Source organism: Notolepis coatsorum (genome assembly GCF_963971535.1).
Source record: "Notolepis coatsorum genome assembly, chromosome: 3".
In the NCBI taxonomy this organism is placed as follows: Eukaryota; Metazoa; Chordata; class Actinopteri; order Aulopiformes; family Paralepididae; genus Notolepis; species Notolepis coatsorum.
Genome location: NC_140167.1, coordinates 148,429,476 through 148,451,085, shown reverse-complemented (window position 1 = coordinate 148,451,085; position 21,610 = coordinate 148,429,476). Strand labels below are relative to the sequence as shown.

The 21,610-nt window shown below is 45.4% G+C and overlaps 1 protein-coding gene across 1 annotated transcript in view; it reads left to right on the top strand.

Moving 5' to 3' along the window:
* LOC311226025 (glutaminase kidney isoform, mitochondrial-like) overlaps positions 1–21,610 on the top strand; it is a gene marked incomplete at both ends in the record, with an annotated part of 153,827 nt that overhangs the window by 73,886 nt on the left and 58,331 nt on the right. The window contains 2 exon segments of the mRNA XM_084311406.1: positions 2,781–2,831; positions 20,254–20,430. Coding sequence (XP_084167532.1) covers positions 2,781–2,831; positions 20,254–20,430 — 228 coding nt within the window.

The window sequence follows — 21,610 nt, the reverse complement described above, 5'->3', positions numbered from 1 at the left end:
AAAGACAGACTAATTAAACGTAAAAAAGAAAAAAGAAAAAAAAAGTGATTAGAACTTGTCACCAACTGACCACAGGCTCGACAGCAAGCTGAGGAACGAGTTGAGCTAACCGTCTATGTTAAAACAGGGGGGATTGCGTATGCATAATGCCGCGGCAACCGGGCGTACATGTCACATGACCAGAAATGACCTAGCCAATCAGAGAAACGCTGAACGCAAGTTAGTTACCTTAAGTGTTCAGGCGTCAGTTCCGCCTCATACTCAAGGAAACTATAAAAGAAGGAAGAGTCATGACGTCACTATTAGGCCTTTCACACCGGCCGGCCTCCGTGCTGGAGCCGGTTCCTGAACGTAATCTCGAACCGGCCGGCACGTTCACACCGGGATTAATTTGTTCGGAACGTGAAAAATTGGTGCTCGGCTAGAACTGAAAAATAGTTTTTTTTTTTCTTGCGAACCGTGACATCATCAGTGGGCGTGTCATATTCTAGGCTGTGAAGACGAGCATAAACGGGGGTAAGAGAGTCGGCATTGCAATCGATCCATTCAACAGGAAGCGATTTGCGACTGATCTCAAAACGAGATTAGATAAAAATGTATTGTTATGATACAGCACAAGTACAATACACCATCCAACCATAGTGGATAAAGAAATGCTCCAGAAATGCGTGGAGGAAGGCTTAGCGAGCCTCAACGCGTGAGCACACACACAAAAGCACACACGCACTGTATACGTTTGAAATTAATCGTTCCAGCAAAGTAGGCTTCTATTATTCGATTTTTTTTTATTTATTTATTATAATTTTTTTTTTAAGATATTTTTTTTTGGGTTTTATCGCTTTATTTCTACTGGGCAGTCCAGTAGAGAGAGACAGAGGAGGAATGGGAGACAGAGTGGGGGGAAGACATTCGGCAAATAACGACGGGTCGGCCGTGTCGCGGCTGAGCGCGCTATGTGGTTCGCCACTGGGGCGCCCTGAATTACTTGTTTTAATGGGTATCATAGTAGTAAGTCCTACTGTAGACCATGACATCTTATTTATTAATGCCAATACTGGACGACAAGCGCAATTGGCACTTGACAAGTGTAAACTATCGATTAGTCACTCACAGTTAACGTTGGACCGTTTAGCTCAACTGGTTAGTGTGGCTGCCTGTGCATCCAATGGTCCCAGGTTCAAATCTCTTGCTAACAAGTTTTTTTTTAATTTACGTTAATTCATTTATCCACTCTGGTTGGATGGTGTATTGTACTTGTGCTGTATAATGACAATACATTTTAATCAAATCTCATTTTGAGATCGCTATGCTGCCTATGGACACGTTAATGCCCATGGGGACATTAACGTGTGTTGTCGGGCCTTATAAATAAATTTGATTTGATTTGACAGTGGCAGAATGTGCAAAAATGCTTTGGAGGTGTGGCATTGCACCATGCTGATCCACTCAACGGGTAGCGATTTCAAAATGAGATTTGAATAAAATGTATTGTCATTATACAACACAAGTACAATACACCATCCAACCAGAGTGGATAAATGAATTAACTGGTTCGCCTGGCACCAAGCAGAGTGTAGAACGCTGTTATTCTGACATGATGATGACCCTTCCTCCTTTTATAGTTTCCTTGCTCATACTCTCTCCTTCCACACACACCTGACTGTTGCTACTGTATTGTGCTTGTTTTCCCCCATATGACTCATACACTGGTAAAACTAGCATACGGATGGGTATTGGTAAAAGTCACTACCAATGGACTGTTTCAACTTGTCAACAAATGTAAATATTTTAAAACGGACTGCATCGATTTCCTGTCATTTGTTCATGCAGACCGCATAATTGACATTCCATTTGGCCCCCGTTTCAAAAGCTTGTATACTTTACTATGATGACGGTATGATATTTTGCAATAAAGACATTGGATGAGCTTGAAACATTTCTTGGCATAGACAAATCTGACTAGGAATAAAACAAAAAAAACCTTAACTTTGCATATTTCCCAGTGACATGGAATAATTAAATGATTCACTGAGGCAGACAACGGTCTGCTTGAAGATAGTTTACTGACAGAATGACATGTTGCAACATGGAGAGAACTAGGATACAGCAATGGGCCCTAGCCTAGATCTCTATAGGATGGCAACTAACAAAGTATTTATATGTAATAGTAGATAAAATAAGGGGAACATTGACATACATAATATGAGATATGGATAATAACGTAGATATGATTGTTTGACGTAGAGATATGAGTGTTGGTTATGTGTATATGCGATTGTGCATGCGTGTGATGGAAAGAGTAGGACGGAGACATGGAGAGAGAGAAGTGTCTGTAAATGTCCTCAGCACCCAGAGACACATGGCTGTTATCCTGTTTGTCTGTAAGTAAAGTAAATAATTACTTTCGTCTTAATGTTAGTTGAGGCATCACTGCCACGGAACGGCTGTTTCCTTGGGGGCTGTGCAGCTGTTGGCTCAAGCAAACCGGATAATAGCCGCATGTCTCTGGGAAATATGCAAAGTGTTTCTTTTGGTATTATTGATGATCGCCTGTGAAGCACCAGTAGGGGCAGAGTGGATGAGTGAGTTAATGACATTGTTGGTCTATGAGGTGATTAACCCTTTCACTAGCACACTACAAAGGGTTAACACTTTCACTACCACACTTACAATATAAAAAAAATAATGAAGTTGAACTAAGTAGTCAATATGCAGTAATATGAATAACCAGGGCACAGACTAACCCCCCCCCCCCCCCCCTCTCTTCTGTTTGTCTGTAGTGTTTTCCTGAGGGAACTGACATGACTTCCATCCTGGACTTTTACTTTCAAGTGAGTACAACTGTGCTGGAGTGGAGCAACTGTAGGATGTAGTGTCTGAGGCACATTATCTATCCTCTACCACTGTAGGATCTCTTTCTCTATAACGGTCTTCTCCTCTATCTGATCCTGTCTTTCTGGAGTTCCTTTTATGTCTCACAGGGTATCTGCGGGGTATTCAAAAGTATTGAATTCATCATTAAAAAGTCTTATTACATGGCGTTTGCACATTCGCCGAAATGCTTGATTGTGATTGGTCAATAGCGCTCTGTTGCCCCTAGCAGCGGTCAGTTATTTCTCGATAATTCACCGCTGCCAGGGGCAACCGAGCAATAATGACCGGTGATACGGGTAACTAGCGCTATTGACCAAATCACAATCGCGACCGAGCAATAATGACCGCTGTTCGCAGCTGGAGCAATCAAGCCCACTGACACACACTGCATCAGTGCAATCAGACACACCTGCCGGCGATAATAATAATAACTTTATTTGGGCTGACTGACAGCGGAGCCACAGAACGACTGCGTCTGCAATTGATCTCGTCTTGTCGATGGTGTAAAATGAATTGGGTATATTGTTAGTAAGTTAGCCATGTAATAAGCGGGATAATGTATAGCTATACTCGGTCATTGTCGCAAAATAATTGACCTTCACTGACGTTTAGAACACCTCGGCGAGGCGCCTCGGTATTCTAAACTCTGTCGGTCAATTATTTTGCGACAATGACCTCGTCAATACCGTCAATGTAATACATTATCCCTTACTTAATTTAAATTAAATTTGTACAGGTATTCTAGCTGTCGGGAGATCAAATATTATTAAATATATGAAATGGTTTTGTATTGAAGTCTTTGTTTTTTGCGTGGCTTCCGGGAGCTTAGTGTGTTTAGTGAGAGCTTGTATGGAACGCACAAGAATTTAAATTGGCAAGTTCAGTGTTTTTTTTATTTATTTTTTGCTAGTATGGTCATGACATTTTTATTAAATCTAGCTCTAAGTGGCATTAAAAAGGTCCTAAAAAGTATTGGATTTAATTTGTTGAAACCAGCAGATACTCTGGGCGCAGATTTCTACTTACTGTACTCATTCTCATTCCTACTTATTGGCCAACGATACAAACAATTTTTGTGACTTTTGGTTTTACAGGCTGATTGTTAAAACATTCTCATGATGACACATGATGATGTTTATGTGCAGCCAGTGCTGCAAACTGTATGCACAGGCCAATATGCTGGCACGAAAATGTTATACGTGTACAGATAATGTGAAAATAAGCCTGTTCAGAGCCTATTGTACTCCGCTTTATACTACCCACCTCTGGTGTAATTATAGCACAGCAAAAATGAAAAAACTGCAGGTAGCATATAATGATGCATTTAGGATCCTCGGCCATGGTTACACTGGTGTAAAACGGCAACGTTCTATTTTCTAATGATTACGTTTGCATGTCCAAGTTAAAAAGAAACTCAGTTTTGGCAGGAAAACACGTTTTTCTAGTGGCAACGCTGAAAGGGTGTTTTCGTTTTGGAAACTCGCCGAAACTCGCCGACAATGGTGCCATGTAATTTGCGCGAGCCGGATACGGAGCTGGGCCCCGTTTCATGTACCTGGATAACTGAGTTAGCCGGATAACTTTAGCTGGATAACTGGGTTAGCCGGACTTTCCGGTTTCATATACGTGGATTTTCCAGATCACCATGCCAACAGATCCAAAAGTTTGAGCCTGCTCGAAAGCAGAGTTCAAGTTCAAGTTAGCCCGATCACGCAGAGCCACGCCCCCGCAAAGAAGTGACAGCTCGTTTCCTGAAACTATTCCCACAGTCTACGATCTGCATTATACCATTCTGAATTACGTTTTTGTGCTCCATTCTTCCAGAGGGGGCTTTTGAAATGTAAAATAGACCCAAAATGCTGATATTAAATTCACTTTGTCCTAAATAATGCAGGTTATATATACCGTGGCGACGGTGGCGCTCGCTCGTGCGATGTACACAAAAATGTGGTTATTTTAATTGTAACTGGGATTAAGATGTCTGATGAGATGCGCTGTTTGATTTGAGAAATTGAATGAGCCGTTGACGTCACATGAATGAATGAGGATAAAGAAATAAAACGTCATTCAAAATAAGGAATATTCTAAACACGGGTCTCTCGTTCATTAATGTATAAACAATGAATTTATCCTATCTGGCACAGTGGCCCAGCGGTAGTGCTCAAGACTCCCAACCTTGCGACCCAGGTTCAAATCCCGGAGTTTCCAATATGATTTTTTTGAATATAATATTAATGATTATACGCCAAAGTAGCCTGGTTTTAAGTTAAAATATTATAAATCTACATGCATTGAGGATGTCATTCTTTATATAGCTCTCAACGTGCACCAAATTGAATTATTCCTATATTGCAAAAATAAGGACCCCGGTCTTGAACCCGGGTCGTCCGTGTGGAAGTCAAAAGAACAACCCGTTAGACCACATTGGTGATAAGTTAAACATTGACTATACATCAATCAATGGGCAAGAAAGCCGTCTCGTAATTCTGTATAACAGTTAACTAGTTATTTTCGCTAGCAAGATCTCATTTGATTATTCAATCCAGCAGGCAAGTTTAAAGAAATATAATCTGATTGATTGAGGTAATGAGGGACTTAGAATTAGCCTATAGATAACGCATTTAACTTGTCGGCGAGGCGATTGAGCCTATTGCAATCTGTCAATAAAGTCTTAAATCAATTAATCAATCAATGCCGTTGAGAATCAGGGTCTCTGCCATCGATACGTGCTGGCTTTCCACCTAAAACGGGAGCGCGCATCTAGCCTGACTCTCAAGTCTGGCTTGAGTTAACGAGACTGAATCCAGGTTTGTGAAACAGGAAAATCTCGGCTTCGAACATCGGGTTAACTGAAGCTGGATAATGGACATGTTGATCGACTTAGTTGAACCACGTACATGGAACGGGGCCCTCTGCCCAATGCCCATGCACAGTACAGACCCACGCCAAATTCTCCCCTGGCTGGACCTCGACTCCGTCCATTAGTTATTTCCAGTGTTTACAGCAGAGCTGTCCCAAGTAGCTGCGGCTACCAACATGTTGTCAAGTTATTGTTATAAGGAGCCCAGTCCAAGCTACAACAATCTGCATTCCCTTAACAATTGTTTGTATTGAGCCGTATTGTATTGTACCCATTCTGCAATATGTTAAATAAAGTGTACATCCATTCATTCTGCTAGCATTAACGTTACTACCCTGCTAGCCACAATGCTATACTGTTATAATGGCATATCCCAATCACGTTAGCACGTAAGCTAACAAAATCTGCGATATTTTTGTGAGACTAAACTCTGCTCTTGGTGGTCAATTGTGTTGATGTTAGTTTTGTTTCATCAACAAATCATCAACAAATGAGGCAGAACACACAGTGAATGTATCCGGTTTTGTTTATTGCACTTTATTTCTTGCTGAAAAATAAATGCTATGTAGCTAAATGGCTCATGTGAGGTATAAAGATGGTGGCTTTTTTTTTTTTTTTTTTTATATTGGTCTTTTTCCCCCTCCATTTTCCTCCGATTTTCTCCCATCCCAATGTTAGTCGTATGCCAATTCCCAGTCCCTTCCTGGTCGCTGCGCACTTACCCCCCACAGTCAGATCATCTGGGAGAGTGGAGGCTACCACGTGCTGCCTCCGACACACGTCCAGCCAATCACCGCTTCTTTTCACCTGGCAGCGCGGATTCTCATTGAGAGGGCGTAGCGTGTGGGAGGACCACACTATCCCCCTCACGTCCAATCCGCGCTTAGCAGGCGCCCCGACCGAACTGTAGGAGTCGCTGTTTACAACGACCCGGACCCACCCCGCCAGCTTCTCCCACCCTCTGATACAGCCAATTGTATGAGTGCAGACGGCCAGCCAAGCTGGTGACAATCCCGGAGCTGTGAGCTGGATTCGAACAGGCAAATCCAGCTCAGCTCCGGGGCTGGTGACGAACGCAATCTCCGCTCGGCCACCTAACCGCCCTAAGATGGTGGCTTTTCTGAGATTTTGAGCAGGATGTGGAGTGACTCGTTCAACCTTTCTGATTGGTTGAAAATTGCCTTCATGTTTGAACTACATCGCCACCTACTGCTTTGGCATTGTACTACATGTATATACATCACTCGGTGGTCAGGAGACAAAACGATGTCTAATTTGCCTGCCATTACGTAGCGTTCTGAAAAACGAAAAACTTAAACTGAAAACGAAATCGGCCCTAGTGTAACCGCAGCCTAAGCTCCCAAGATGGACTAGTGCAAGCTATATGTTTGACAAAAAATGTCCCCACCTTCCATGCTCTGCTGAGGAACTTGATGTTTACATTTTTGTGTCGACTATTGGAGTAAAAAAAAAAACAGGATAATAGGTGCCATTACTGATGTCAAACAAAGCGATGCAAGGTACTCCTCTGGTTTGTGGAAACATTGGAATCGATGCCTTTATGTATTTTAATCTATGTTGTTCATCATCATTCCTACTTATTGGCCAACGATGCAAAAAAATCATTGACTTTCGGTTTTACAGGCTGATTGTTAAAACGGTTAAAGTAGTTCAAATTCTATATTATAACTATGAATATAGAATCTATAACTAATAACTATGCCCCTGTTTACTTAAAACACAGAATATGTGCGCCGCCGACTGTTTCCAATCACTCATTTATAATCCAATTTTAAGTGGAAATGAGTTTGATGAGTATCTTTAAAAAGCTTGTGCATTTTGCTACATAAAGAGGTCCACTGTCCCTCTTCTCTTCTATACTTACTCTCTTTATTTTGTCTTTCCTATTGGTCTCTGTTTCCCATATTATCTCTTTCCACTCTCTCTTCCTCTCTCTCTCTCTACTCCTTCCTGTTCTTTTCCTCTATGTTGACCTCTACTGTCATTTTCACTGTCTTCTCTATGGCTGTGTTGACCTTCCTTCCTGCCTCTGTACAAGGAAACTGTAAAAGAAGGAAGGGTCATCATGAACGCACAGTGTGGAAACCTTCGGTTCGGCCGACATTGAGTTGAAGGGAGTCGCCATCTAATTTTTTTTTATTTTTTATCCACTTTTTCTCCCATTTTCTATATTTTCTCCCATCCCAATTTCGTATCATCCAATTCAACCCTCCCCTGTCACGAACGCTGTTTCTTTCCTCCCACAAGCCGGCTGCAATGTGGACTAAGTCATACATAGCACAAGTCCCCTCCGGTACTTGAGGTAACAGCAGTCTCATCTTTTCACCTGCGCAGCTCGATCTCTCAGTGGCGAGGAGTAACGCGTGGGAGGCTCACGCTGCCCCCGACACTTCCTGATTCTACTGCGCAGGCGCACCAACCGACCTGTAGGAGTCGCTGTCCACAACGCCCGATCCCCACCCATCAGTTTCCCACCCCCTAATACGGCCAATGTGTATTAGTATGAACGACCAGCTAAACTGAAAGCAATGTGGAGCTCTGGGCTCGAACAGGCGAGCCCAGCGTCTCCGCATTCGTGGCGAGCGCCTTGCCCACTACGCCACGTAGCCGCCCCGGAGTCGCCATCTCATTTAAACAGTTTATTACCTGTCAGAATCATCTGCAAATTGTTGCATTCTTAACTAAAGTTTGATGTGTTGGTTGATGTATATTTCCTCGGATAGCTTTTATATTTTTAATTTTAATACAGGCTTCAATAGAATTGGTGCCAAGCAGAGCATGGAACGCTGGTATTCTGACGTGATGACCTTTTTCTTTTATAGTTTCCTTGCCTCTGTAACCCTTCACCCCGCCCTCGATAGTGTGTTTCCAGTAACATGCTGGCTGCTACTGGTGTGTCTGTGTGGTGTGTGTGTACCAAATCGGGACATCAGCCATCAAATTAGTTTGAAAGGAAATGCGGCTATAATGTTGAATTGGGTTTGTATAGTATACAGAGTATCACAAATAACCAAAAATTAAGCTTGTCTGAACATTTACGAGTTATCCAGTGATATAGTTATCAGAAAGGTAAACGGACTACTATAGTGCTATGTCTTTTCTGTATAAGGAAACCATACCTTCATGACTGCGTTCATCATAGTTTCCATGGACACGGTAAATAAACAAGGCCGCACAGACCACCGTGCAATTTAATTATGACGTTTTGACAGTGGGACGTCATCCAACTCTGCATAGATAGAGGAATGTAAGGGGATAGCTCTGCTGAGGAGGCGACAGCTCTGTACATGAACACGGGGCTTGGGGTTAATGGGGTTGATACCTTTCACCCCTAAGTGTGCATTACGTAGCATTTGTATGTGTCCAGCAACAGTTACTACATGCTCCTCAGTGTATTAGTATAAGCAATAAGCAAGTAAAACACATCTGAATTTAATTTGTGTATTTATTTTGATTAAGTGTATTCACACAGATAGTTTTCTTTATCCATGCACCTTTTTCTCCATTATATCTAACATGTGATCCCTGATTTAATTAGGCAAGTTGACTAAGAATACATCCTTATACAGCGTTTTACTTTTGCACCAGTGTAAACAAGCCTCTAAAATAGTGTTGGGGAAAATGTGTATATAAGGTGAACTAGTTTAATATGGGTCAACTAAGCAGTGCTGAAAGACGGTCTGGCTGACGTTCTTAAAACAACTTGGACAGATGGACATTTCAGTACGGCACGTTGTGTGCTTGTAATCTCGTACATCATATCGCTTTCATATCTTGTTCTTTTCTCTCTTTTATACATACACATATACACGCACACATCTCATCTCTATCTCTTTCATACACACACAAACCTCACTAATCTGAACTCTCTCTTTCACACACACACATATACTCTTTCACATTCACACACACACACATACTCATTTTCACATTCACACACACACATATACTCTTTCACACTCACACACACACACTCATTTTCTCTTTCACTAATCTTGACTCCAGACTCCAGCTTTGTCTCAGGACGATAAACCTTTAGACTTATCTTCGATGTTCTTAATGTTTTTATCTCTCTTCGATGTTCTTAATGTTTTTATCTAAATCTATGTTCTTCTTAATGTCTTTATCTCTCTTCGATGTTCTTAATGTTTTTATCTCTCTCCGATGTTAAATCTACGTGTCATCTTAATGTACGTCATGTCATATCTGACATGATATGACACGTCATCATATCTGTCATGTGGGGGCAGGACTGAGGGGGGATTTAGGGGACAAGCAGAGGGATTGAGAGGTTAGAGTGTTTTCCTTCAACTGTGGTGACCGTCTACTGAGCCATAGCTTTTGCTGTTAAAACTTCTTTTCCTAAATAAATTACCTACTTGTTAAAATTGGAAATATCGTCTCCTGCTGTGTTAAACAACCATCAGCCACAACATTTGGTGACCCTGACGTGGTGGGGTTAATGGACATGACTTATCCTTTGTTCTGTGCACATGTAACACATAGTGTGGAGAAGCAAAGGGCTCAGGAGCAGAAAGTCAGGGATCAGGATAGAAATGACGCAAGGAAGTTAACTCAGCAACAACTGCAGCCCCAAAGGAGGTTGCAGGCAGTAATGGTGTCATCTGCTACCTCTCCACCCATGCAGGACCAGGGACCCCCGCCTGCACCTCAGGTAGTGAGAAGCTATGGCTATAGTTCACAGAACCAGGCGTCCAGGCGGCAGGCAGGGAATGGGCAATCAGGCCCACGGTTTACACAGGGACCGGGGAACGAACAACAGTTTCCCCGTTTCCACTGTTGGAACTGCGGCATGCAGGGACACAGGGAAATGAGATGTAGGCAACCATACCGTCCCGGCTCGGAGTATGGAAGACCCGTGCGCCAGGGGGAGTCACAAGGGCCCCACGACCAGGGGGAGACAGGAGGGCCCCGAAACCAGGGGGGTAATCACTAGGGGTGCCCAGAGAATGCGACGGGGGGAAATCAAATGATTGTGGTTTCCAAGGGAGCTGAGCAAGAACCTATTCTGCAGGTCCTAGTGGAGGGCAAATTAACAGAGATGATGGCAGACACTGGAGCAGGTTTTTCCTGCATAAAGCAAAAATACGCCGCTCACTTACCCCAGTCTGGACAGTATGTTCGGACGGTCGGATTCTCGGGAAAAACACAATTAATACCCACATCAGATCCAATCTCTATGACGTATAACAACAAGACCATAACAATACCTGTATTAATTTCGGACAGCACCCCGCGCAATCTCTTGGGACGAGATGCAATGTGTAAACTAGGCTGTAAAATCCTATGTACGCCTGAGGGGATTCAAATTGAACAAGACGTGTACGAAATGATGCTACAAGGGACGGGGGAGAAAGAGGCCACTGTGTTCTGGCTGGGCAACATATAGACAGGGTCAATTTTCAGAAAATCATAACCCTGAAGGCATTTCGTGTTTATTTTTGGTACACAACATTTCTAGGGGTATTAAGGGGTGCTGAATCCAAATCTGCCTAGTCTAATAGATGCAGAGCTGCAAAGGGTCTGTGACCCCTGGGAGCCATTTCTGAAAACCCAACTGCCTCAGTCTAGACAAACAAACATGGAGGCACATTGCACACTACAGTATTTGACGAATAGTGACCTAGTTAGGAACAAGGCATGGTTGCAGGGACAGCCCGAGCAGGTGCAGATTAACTCATCTACGATAATTGTAGGGAGACAGGGCGCGGCGTTGAGGGTTAACACGAGTAAGTATCTACGGGAACAACATAGACTAAGAGACGCCGCCCCACACATCACTCTGAGAATAAATCCTGGTTACGAATCCGAACATCTAGGTTCAATGATACAGGAATCCGAGACTCAAAGGTGGGTCTCCACGGAATCTCCGCTAATTTGGAACAGCGCAGATGGGAGTTTCATAAAAATAATGATTTCCTTTTCAGTTTTGGCAAAACCGCAAGTAATCAGATTACCAGGAGACCCTTGCGTTATTCCAGAGGCGGATGCTTTGCTGGAACAGGACATGTTGGCGCGCACCCCGGAACGGTTGTGGTCAAAACACGACACAGATGTGGGTCTAATATTGTCGGCACAGCCAGTGAAGGTCAGGTTAAAGAAGGGTTGTAGACCACCCTTTATCAGACAGTATACAATGAAGCCAGAGTCGGAGGAAGCTATATCACATCAGATTGAGGGACTGTTAAAGGGGGGAGTGCTCGTCCCTTTCAAATCCAGATGTAATACACCTATCCACCCAGTGCTAAAGGCGGACAGGGCTAGGTACAGACTGGTACACGATTTGAGGGCGGTGAACGACGTGGTGTCTGGACCAGAGGCAGAAGTCGCTAATCCACACACCCTCCTGACAAACATCCCGAGTAGCTCGCAGTACTATACGGTCATTGATCTCACGCAGGCATTCTTCAGTGTTCCATTGGAAAAAGAGTCTCAGTATCTGTTTGCTTTTACCCACAGGGGGAAACAATACCCTTATACCCGGTTGCCACAAGGGTTCGCGCACTCGCCGCATTACTTCTCGAAGGCGCTCAAGGAAGACTTGCAAGGAGTGTGCGACACACTACTCAGCACGGTTTTACTGTATGCAGATGACATTCTAATCTGCTCGGATACACGTCAGCAGTGCCATGAGGACTCCATCAAAGTTTTGAGTGGATTGGCCGTGGGAGGCCACAAGGCATCCCGTTCAAAACTGCAGTACTGCCAGCCAAAAGTTGAGTACTTGTCTCGCGTCATTCAAAAGGGCATAAAAAACATCTCACCCACGCAACTCGAAGCTGTATCCAAGGCACCTAGGCCATTGACGGTCCGACAGATGATGACGTTTTTAGGGATGACTGGGTACAGCTCTGAGTGGGTGGAGGACTATACGATAGCGACAGCGCCGTTGAGGATGATGATAAAAGAGGCGGGTACAGACAAGCTTCGCGCTCCCTTGACATGGACCGAGGAGGGGGAGGACGCGTTCATAAACATTAAGCGTCTGTTGTTACAGGCCCCTGCCCTGGCGCTGCCGGATTATGAGAAGTGTTTCCACCTATTCGTCTCACATAGAGCGCAGCATGCGACAGCTGTCCTGACTCAAACACAGGGGGTGAGTGGGAAAAAACAACCGATAGCATATTACTCTAGAGCTCTTTCGCCGGTAGAGCAGGGTCTGCCACCTTGTTATCAGGCCCTGGCCGCAGCACATTTGATGTATGAGAAGGCAACGGCCGTGACAATGGGATATGACATTTGCATTTGGACACATCACAAATTGGCAAACTTGATTGAAAGAGGCAAATTTGTTCTGACCAGCCAACGGCAACAGGCTTACATGAGGCTCCTGCAGTACTCGGACGTTACGATAAAAACATGCCACGGCAGTAACCCGGCGGATCTGGTACCACTCCCGAGCGAGGGTCAACCGCATGAGTGCGAGGTGGAGGTACAGGCTTTCGTGAAACTCCGTCCTGATTTGGGAGTCGACCCGCTCGCGATAGCAGAACTCTCACTTTTTGTGGATGGGTCCTGCTATCGGGAGGGGGAAAATTTAAGGTCAGGATACGCCGTCGTACAGTGCAAACCTAACGGAGAAACACTAACAAGAAAGGCCGGACAATGCATGCAACCATGTTCGGCCCAGCTTGCAGAACTAATAGCACTAACAGAAGCATGCATAATAGCTAAAGATCGCACGGTTAACATCTTTACAGACTCTGCTTATGCGCATGGCGTATGCCACCTATTCGCGGCCATTTGGAAGGCAAGAGGCTTTAAGAAATCGGACGGCTCACCGATCCTTCACCACAAGCAGGTTGTGGCGCTTATTCAGGCTGTAAAGTTGCCCAAAAGCATTGCTATCGTAAAGTGCCAGGCACACAGAAAAGACCTGTCTTTTGTGACGACGGGAAACAACGCGGCGGACGAGGCCGCGAAGGCGGCGGCTGCGGTGCCGTCCACGGCTGTTCTGATGTTTGCGGCCGAACTGACGACTGAGGTAACTGAGGATAATTTGAGTGATCTTCAGGACTCAGCCACGCAGGCCGAGAAACAGTCGTGGACGGAGAGGGGGGCTGTAAGGGGGGCAGATGGTCTGTGGAGGAGTCATAACGGTTTGATAGTCGCCTCCATCGATCTTCTGTCCTTGGTGATACCTGAGGCTCATGGTGTTGATCACTGTGGAAGAGCAGAGACCCTGAAACGAATCACGAAAATGGGATTTTGGTCCCCAAAGCTTCAGGCACAAATTGACGTTACACTAGCCAGGTGTTTAACATGCTTACAGGGCAATGTGCGCAAAGGAGTACCGAAAGTGGCGGCTTACACACCCCTCCCTGAGGGACCATTCAGACATCTGATTATGGACTACACAGATTAGGGAGGGGGTAGGCACCCCGAACCTCTAGTCTGTAACAGGCGGCAGTGGGCTCGCAAGAGTCTGGGCGCACGTTAAACACAATCCATATAGTGCTGGGGAGAAACTGAAGGCCCTCGTGCGTAACGAGGTATGAAATAACATACCACTGTGGTACCGTCTAGTCGGCCCAGGAAACGTCGCACGTAAGTTGGTGTGGGCACTGGGTGGTACGTGGGCGACAGTCCACACCTAGGAGCAGGGCGGTGCACCGTAGGGGGCACAGCTCCTGCCGTGAACAGGCAAGGCTGGCGAAAACGGTCAATATTTCCATGCCCGGAGCAAGCGGGGTGGGGACAAGACCGTCGGTTTCTAAACTGAGTGGCTGATAGGTACTACGGACAGTCAGCCGCTTGGGGTCCTGACTTGATGACGGACTATGAGGTCGCTATCGACTGGGTCGCCAGCCGGTTGGGAGAGCGTTATGACCCTGTTTATAGTCACAGACACGCGGGATGTGGGACCGTGAGTGACTGGACAACAGTGGCATGAATGCACCTGGCTCAATGTACAGTCAGGCCACAGTAACCTTACTAACCGATACAGGGTTAGTAGGCGAGTTGTGCTTCTGTGATCAGCAGGTTTGAAAAGAACCACTGGGAAGCAGAAGGGTAAGGGGTGTCAATTCAGAGGAATCTGGATTGTCTCTCCTAAGGTTGGAAAGGGACCCAGCCTTAAACTGCACCTGAAGGTAAAATAAGGGGACTGCTTCCGTTCATGAGAGGAGACCTTACCGCCGGAAGTGGAGACCTGCATCTCTGTTGAGGGAGAGGGGCCGACGTCGGACAAGGCAGTCCTAAGAAAGGAGCTGGTTGTTGCGTCGTAGCGGACTGCCTAAACCTTACGGGGAGAGGTGCATCTAAGTAGGGGAAGGAGTGCATCCGAACGGGAGGAGGGTACTCTTAACTGGAAGGAGGTTAAAAGGGTCAAAGCGATGATAATGCCAGTGCAGGGCAAACGATACCTCCTGGTAGTAGAAGACTGCTTTAGTCGCTGGATTGAGGCCATTCCATCTAAACACAAGAACGCGGACACAGTGATCAAGTTCCTGTGTCGCGAGGTCATTCCGAGATTTGGAATTCCCACGATATTACAAAGCGATAATGGCCGCGAGTTCATCGACAAGGTGGTTAAAGGGCTGATGCAGAAATTAAGTATAAAACAGCGCCTTTCCTGTGTCTATAGTCCCGGGTCGCAGGGAAAGGTGGAAAGGGCCAATCTGGTCATTATAAACAAACTGTTGAAAATCTGTATGCAAACTAAGCTTAACTGGATTGATGCTTTGCCACTTGCTCTGATGGCTATTAGAAGCAGCGTAAACCGCCAAACACAGCTAACACCGCATGAAATGCTTACAGGCCGCAGCATGCCAGCACCGCCATTTAGACACCTGGCTAGGGGCCCGGCATTAGATATTTTTGAGCAAGATCTGAAAAAATATCTTCAGCAAGTGACTAAAATACATGAAGCTGTGTTTCGACAGGAGCAGAGAAAGGAGAAAAAGGGGGTGAAGGAGGCGGAGAAGGAAGCCACCAAACCGAGGCTGATCCCTGGGGATCTGGTCTTCGTAAAGGTCCACAAGAGAAAGTGGTCATCACCCCGGAGAGAGGGCCCGTACGAGGTGATCCGATCGACTGGAACGGCAGTCCAAGTCAAAGGATCAACGACCTGGTTCCACTTCAATCACTGCATAAAGGCCAGCGGCGATCTCTTGGGGGATACAATCGATCGCAGTTATGCAGAACCCGACATGGAGGGCCCGAGACGGCAACTGGAAGGTGCAGTGCCTGCTGATGCTCCCGCAGATGTTGGCAGCAGTGTGCGGACGGTCGGCCGGGCGCAACGACGTCATTGAGAACCGTCACGGTCGACCCGTCCTTGAGGATGACGGGTTTGAGTGGGTAGGAGTCCCACGGGGTCCCGCTCAGGCTCAAGTACCGGCAGGCTTTCATGACCAGGCTCAGAATCAGGCGCCCCCTCTGCCCCCCATCGAGGAAGGGGGGGAGAAGATAGGACTACAACCAAAAGGGGTGTTTCCCGGAGGACCGCAAGGGCATGTTTTTGATTTTGACCATTCCCCCGTTACAGGCAGGGATACTTACCATTATACTAACGAGGATCGGGTTGTGGGGGTAGATAGGAGGGTTGAGCCTGTCCCGAACCAGGCACAGGGGACAGGGGTGAGGGGAAAAAGGGAGGTCAAGGACGCTGAGTCGGAAGAGGTGGGGGGACAGGATATGTTCCAGAGGACAGCCGGAACGTTGAGGGACTCAGTGGGCTCACTCTGGGCCAGGTTGAGGGGTTTGCTTCCTTCCGGGGAACAAGATGGGGGCGACTATGACTATGACGAGGAAGACCCGGAGGCTGACCCGATGTATAGGGCGGCTTTAGGGAATGAGTGGTTTAAGTGGGTCCAGTACACGAGCGCGCAGAATCAGATAGAGGATTGTTATGTCTGCTCCAAGGCACGTCCGGATAGGCTGCTGGTGAAGGGCACGAAGTTCAGTTGGGCTCAGTGTGACAGGGACGCAGAGGCATGGGAGGGGCCCCATAATAGTCGCCCTTGGTGCGAGGCAGAGTGTTTGGGGTTTCTCGGCTCTAGTCGTTTTAAGGCGGCAGGAAACGTCACGGATTTCAAGGATGTCACTATGCGGGAACGTTGTAGGAAATTGGATGTACGTGTGCAGGGGGTAGCGACGGGGTTGCCAATACCCAGAGGTGTCAAACTATGGCTGACCAAGGATTTCGAGTGCTTGCAAAAGGAGGGGACCCGGGACGTAGGGGAGGTGGCAGAGGGGCGGTGCACTACTATTTGGAGCATCACGACTAACTGCACGAAAGAAGGAAAGTGTGGACACGGGGTCGTGTTAAAGGGAGTGGATACCAACCCACGGCCTGTAGCTTGCCCTTTTCATGTCCAGGATATGGCACTGGCGGACCAATACTGGCTCTGCGGCGGTAGGAGGTTGAGGAATACACTTCCTTTAGATTGGTCAGGTAGATGTGCCCGGGTTCAGGCGATCATGCCAATGGTGGTCCTACCATTATCAGTGACGGAAGGACCTTCTGAGTCTCCTATCTCTCGAACGAAGCGTAGCTACAAGGCAGACCCAAGGGTGTATCTGGACAGCATAGGACAGCCAAGGGGCATTCCAGCTGAGTTCATGGCTAAGAATAAGATTGCGGCAGGGTTTGAGTCTATTCTGCCATGGATATCGGTCAATAAGAACACCGGGTGGATCAACTATTTGTTTTACAATCAGCAGCGGTATCTCAACTACACCGAGGAGGCGTTGGATGCAATGGGGGACCAGATGCACGCGACCAGTACGGTGGCATGGCAGAATAGACAGGCTCTGAACTGGTTAATGGCGGAGAAGGGTGGAGTCTGTTCCATGTTTGGACAGTACTGCTGCACATTCATTCCGACGAATGTGGGGCCAGGGGGAAAGTTCTCCGAGGCCATGGCTAAGCTGAAGGATTTGAGGGAGGAGTTGAGGGGGAATTCTGGCCGGAATGAAGAATGGTGGGGGAGTGGGGTGTTGGAAAGATTGGGACAGTGGGGAAGCATAGTGATGCAGACGGGGATATCCATTGGGGTGGCAGGGTTGATATTGGTTCTCCTTTTCTGTTGTGGTATGCCTCTCTTGGGTAGGCTGGTAACTTCACACGTAACAAGCCGAATGCTGATGGTGGGACAGGAAGAGATTGAGCCACAAATCGGGCCATGCCCTCAGCTTTATGCTGCCTTAGAGGGAGACGAGGGGATAGAGGATTAGGGGTATGGTGAGGTAGGGACATTTTCTTTTTGTTGGTTCAGTTTTGTTTGTTTTATTCCTTTAACTAGGCGTATGGTGAGGAAGGGACATTTTCTTTTTGTTGGTTCAGTTTTGTTTGTTTTATTCCTTTAACTAGGCGTATGGTGAGGAAGGGACATTTTCTTTTTGTTGGTTCAGTTTGTTTGTTTTATTCCTTTAACTAGGCGTATGGTGAGGAAAGGACATTTTCTTTCTGTTTGGTTCAGTTTTGTTTGTTTTATCCCTTTTACTTAAAAAAAAAAAAAAAAAGTTTTTTGAAGACATTTTGTATTGGTTCTTTCCTTTAAGAGTGACGGGGGATGGTCTGAGTGATGGTTTATTTTTTTATTATTTTTGTTTATTTTACTCATGGTCCTGGTCAAACCGGAATGGGAAGGGGCATCGGTATGGAATGGTACGGAGTGTCGGTTCTGAGCCTGAGGAAGCATTGAGAAGAAGTGTTCTGGGGATCGGTTCTGGGGACTGAAGGGACAAAGGGGGGGGCTAACGCAGTGGGCAAGATGGGCACCTCCCGTCGAAGATGGGGGGACACGTGGTGAGGTCGGTACCAGCGCCTCCCGTCCAGGCATGGGGACATGCTTCTACGGGGACTGGAGGTGTGGCGTGGTGGTTGCTGTATTGGCAAAATGTGACTTTTGGCAATATGGTGAGGAGACTATGGCGTGGGCATGGAAGGGGGGCTGAGCGATGGACACTAGGACTCAATGTTATGGAAGAGACAATGTCATTTTTTTTTGGGGGAGGGATGTTCTATGTTTAGTTCTGACGGTCAACTTCTCCTTTCCCTGATGAGAGTCGCGGTTTCCGGCCGGAACTGTGGCTCATTTGGTAAGCGGTGGAGGTTGGGGGATTTTTTTTTTTTTTTATGTTTTATTATTACTCTTGTTTTGAGCGGTTTTGTGTTTATTGTGAGAACGGTAGTCAGCCTTTGTTGGTCCGTTAGGGGTCCAGTGAATGAAGTAAGCGTTCTTGTTTAGTTAGACATTTAAAATGTATTAGGTTTCTCGTTTAGTTAGACGTTCACATTTTCTTGGTTATATGATTTGGGTGGGACTAGGGATAGCCCCAAATGGGGGAATGTTGGGGAAAATGTGTATATAAGGTGAACTAGTTTAATATGGGTCAACTAAGCAGTGCTGAAAGACGGTCTGGCTGACGTTCTTAAAACAACTTGGACAGATGGACATTTCAGTACGGCACGTTGTGTGCTTGTAATCTCCTACATCATATCGCTTTCATATCTTGTTCTTTTCTCTCTTTTATACATACACATATACACGCACACATCTCATCTCTATCTCTTTCATACACACACAAACCTCACTAATCTGAACTCTCTCTTTCACACACACACATATACTCTTTCACATTCACACACACACACATACTCATTTTCACATTCACACACACACATATACTCTTTCACACTCACACACACACACTCATTTTCTCTTTCACTAATCTTGACTCCAGACTCCAGCTTTGTCTCAGGACGATAAACCTTTAGACTTATCTTCGATGTTCTTAATGTTTTTATCTCTCTTCGATGTTCTTAATGTTTTTATCTAAATCTATGTTCTTCTTAATGTCTTTATCTCTCTTCGATGTTCTTAATGTTTTTATCTCTCTCCGATGTTAAATCTACGTGTCATCTTAATGTACGTCATGTCATATCTGACATGATATGACACGTCATCATATCTGTCATGTGGGGGCAGGACTGAGGGGGGATTTAGGGGACAAGCAGAGGGATTGAGAGGTTAGAGTGTTTTCCTTCAACTGTGGTGACCGTCTACTGAGCCATAGCTTTTGCTGTTAAAACTTCTTTTCCTAAATAAATTACCTACTTGTTAAAATTGGAAATATCGTCTCCTGCTGTGTTAAACAACCATCAGCCACAACAATAGCTTTATGTTAAGTCGTCGCATGCCGTCTGTCTTTGTTTCATACATTTTAGAGTGAAAAAAAATTCTTCAAACCAAGAAATTTAAAACGCAAGCAAAGCTATTTTGTAAGAGTGTTTCAACCGGGGGCATCATATTGCCACCGCTTGTCTTCATGTGACGTCATAGTGCTCCTCTGCCACCTAGTAAACACTTTATTTAACTAAATGTGTGACATGAAATATCATATATGAAAACAAGAGATTTCTTACTTGAAATGGAAGTTCTGCTGTTCAGGTGCATTGGGTGATTATACTGTAGCCAGAAGTAGAGTAAAGTAAATGCATGGTAATCTGTGTGTTTGTGCACCCCCAGCTGTGTTCCATCGAGGTGACCTGCGAGAGTGCCAGCGTCATGGCGGCCACCCTGGCCAACGGCGGACTCTGTCCAATCACAGGCGAGCGTGTGCTGAACCCCGAGGCGGTGCGAAACACCCTGAGTCTCATGCACTCCTGCGGCATGTACGACTTCTCCGGACAGTTCGCCTTCCACGTGAGTCTGTTTTCTTTACATCATGAGCAGTGACAAACATAACATGAAGGACTCTTACCACGTGAGTCTGTTTTCTTTACATCATGAGCAGTGACAAACATAACATGAAGGACTCTTACCACGTGAGTCTGTTTTCTTTACATCATGAGCAGTGACAAACATAACATAAAGGAGTCTTACCACGTGAGTTAGTTTTCTTTACATCATGAGCAGTGACAAACATAACATGAAGGACTCTTACCACGTGAGTCTGTTTTCTTTACATCATGAGCAGTGACAAACATAACATAAAGGAGTCTTACCCCGTGAGTTAGTTTTCTTTACATCATGAGCAGTGACAAACATAACATGAAGGACTCTTACCACGTGAGTTAGTTTTCTTTACATCATGAGCAGTGACAAACATAACATAAAGGAGTCTTACCACGTGAGTTAGTTTTCTTTACATCATGAGAAGTGACAAACATAACATGAAGGACTCTTACCACGTGAGTTAGTTTTCTTTACATCATGAGCAGTGACAAACATAACATGAAGGACTCTTACCACGTGAGTCTGTTTTCTTTACATCATGAGAAGTGACAAACATAACATGAAGGACTCTTACCACGTGAGTCTGTTTTCTTTACATCATGAGAAGTGACAAACATAACATGAAGGACTCTTACCACGTGAGTTTGTTTTCTTTACATCATGAGAAGTGACAAACAGTCTTACAGCTCCTGTTGTACTGGGAATGGAACATATTGCTTTCATTTGAGTTGCTGTGAACAGCTATTTTGACAAACCTTGTTAACCCCAAATTAGTACCCAGTGGTTTTTAGTATATTTTCTTTTCATATTGGGACATTAGTACTCGTGAACCAACTGCAATTTGGAATCACTGAAGTCTCCAGGGGCAGTCTGGATAAAACCATGTGACACCTGATCAAGTGCTTTCATCCTGAATGTCCCTCGAGTCTCTCCCCAAAAGATGTGTGCAAAGAGAACAGAAGTAGATAAACGTTGGCCTTGCCCTAATCGCGGTTAGCATCGCTAATGTCAGTGGATTTTTGCTACTCACTATAGGTTACATGTTGTCTTGTACAAAGGCTTTTCACAAACCATGCTATGCAGGAAATCATTAGCATGGCATTCAAAATGAAATCATGACAGTTAAGTGAAATATTGAGTTGCAAAC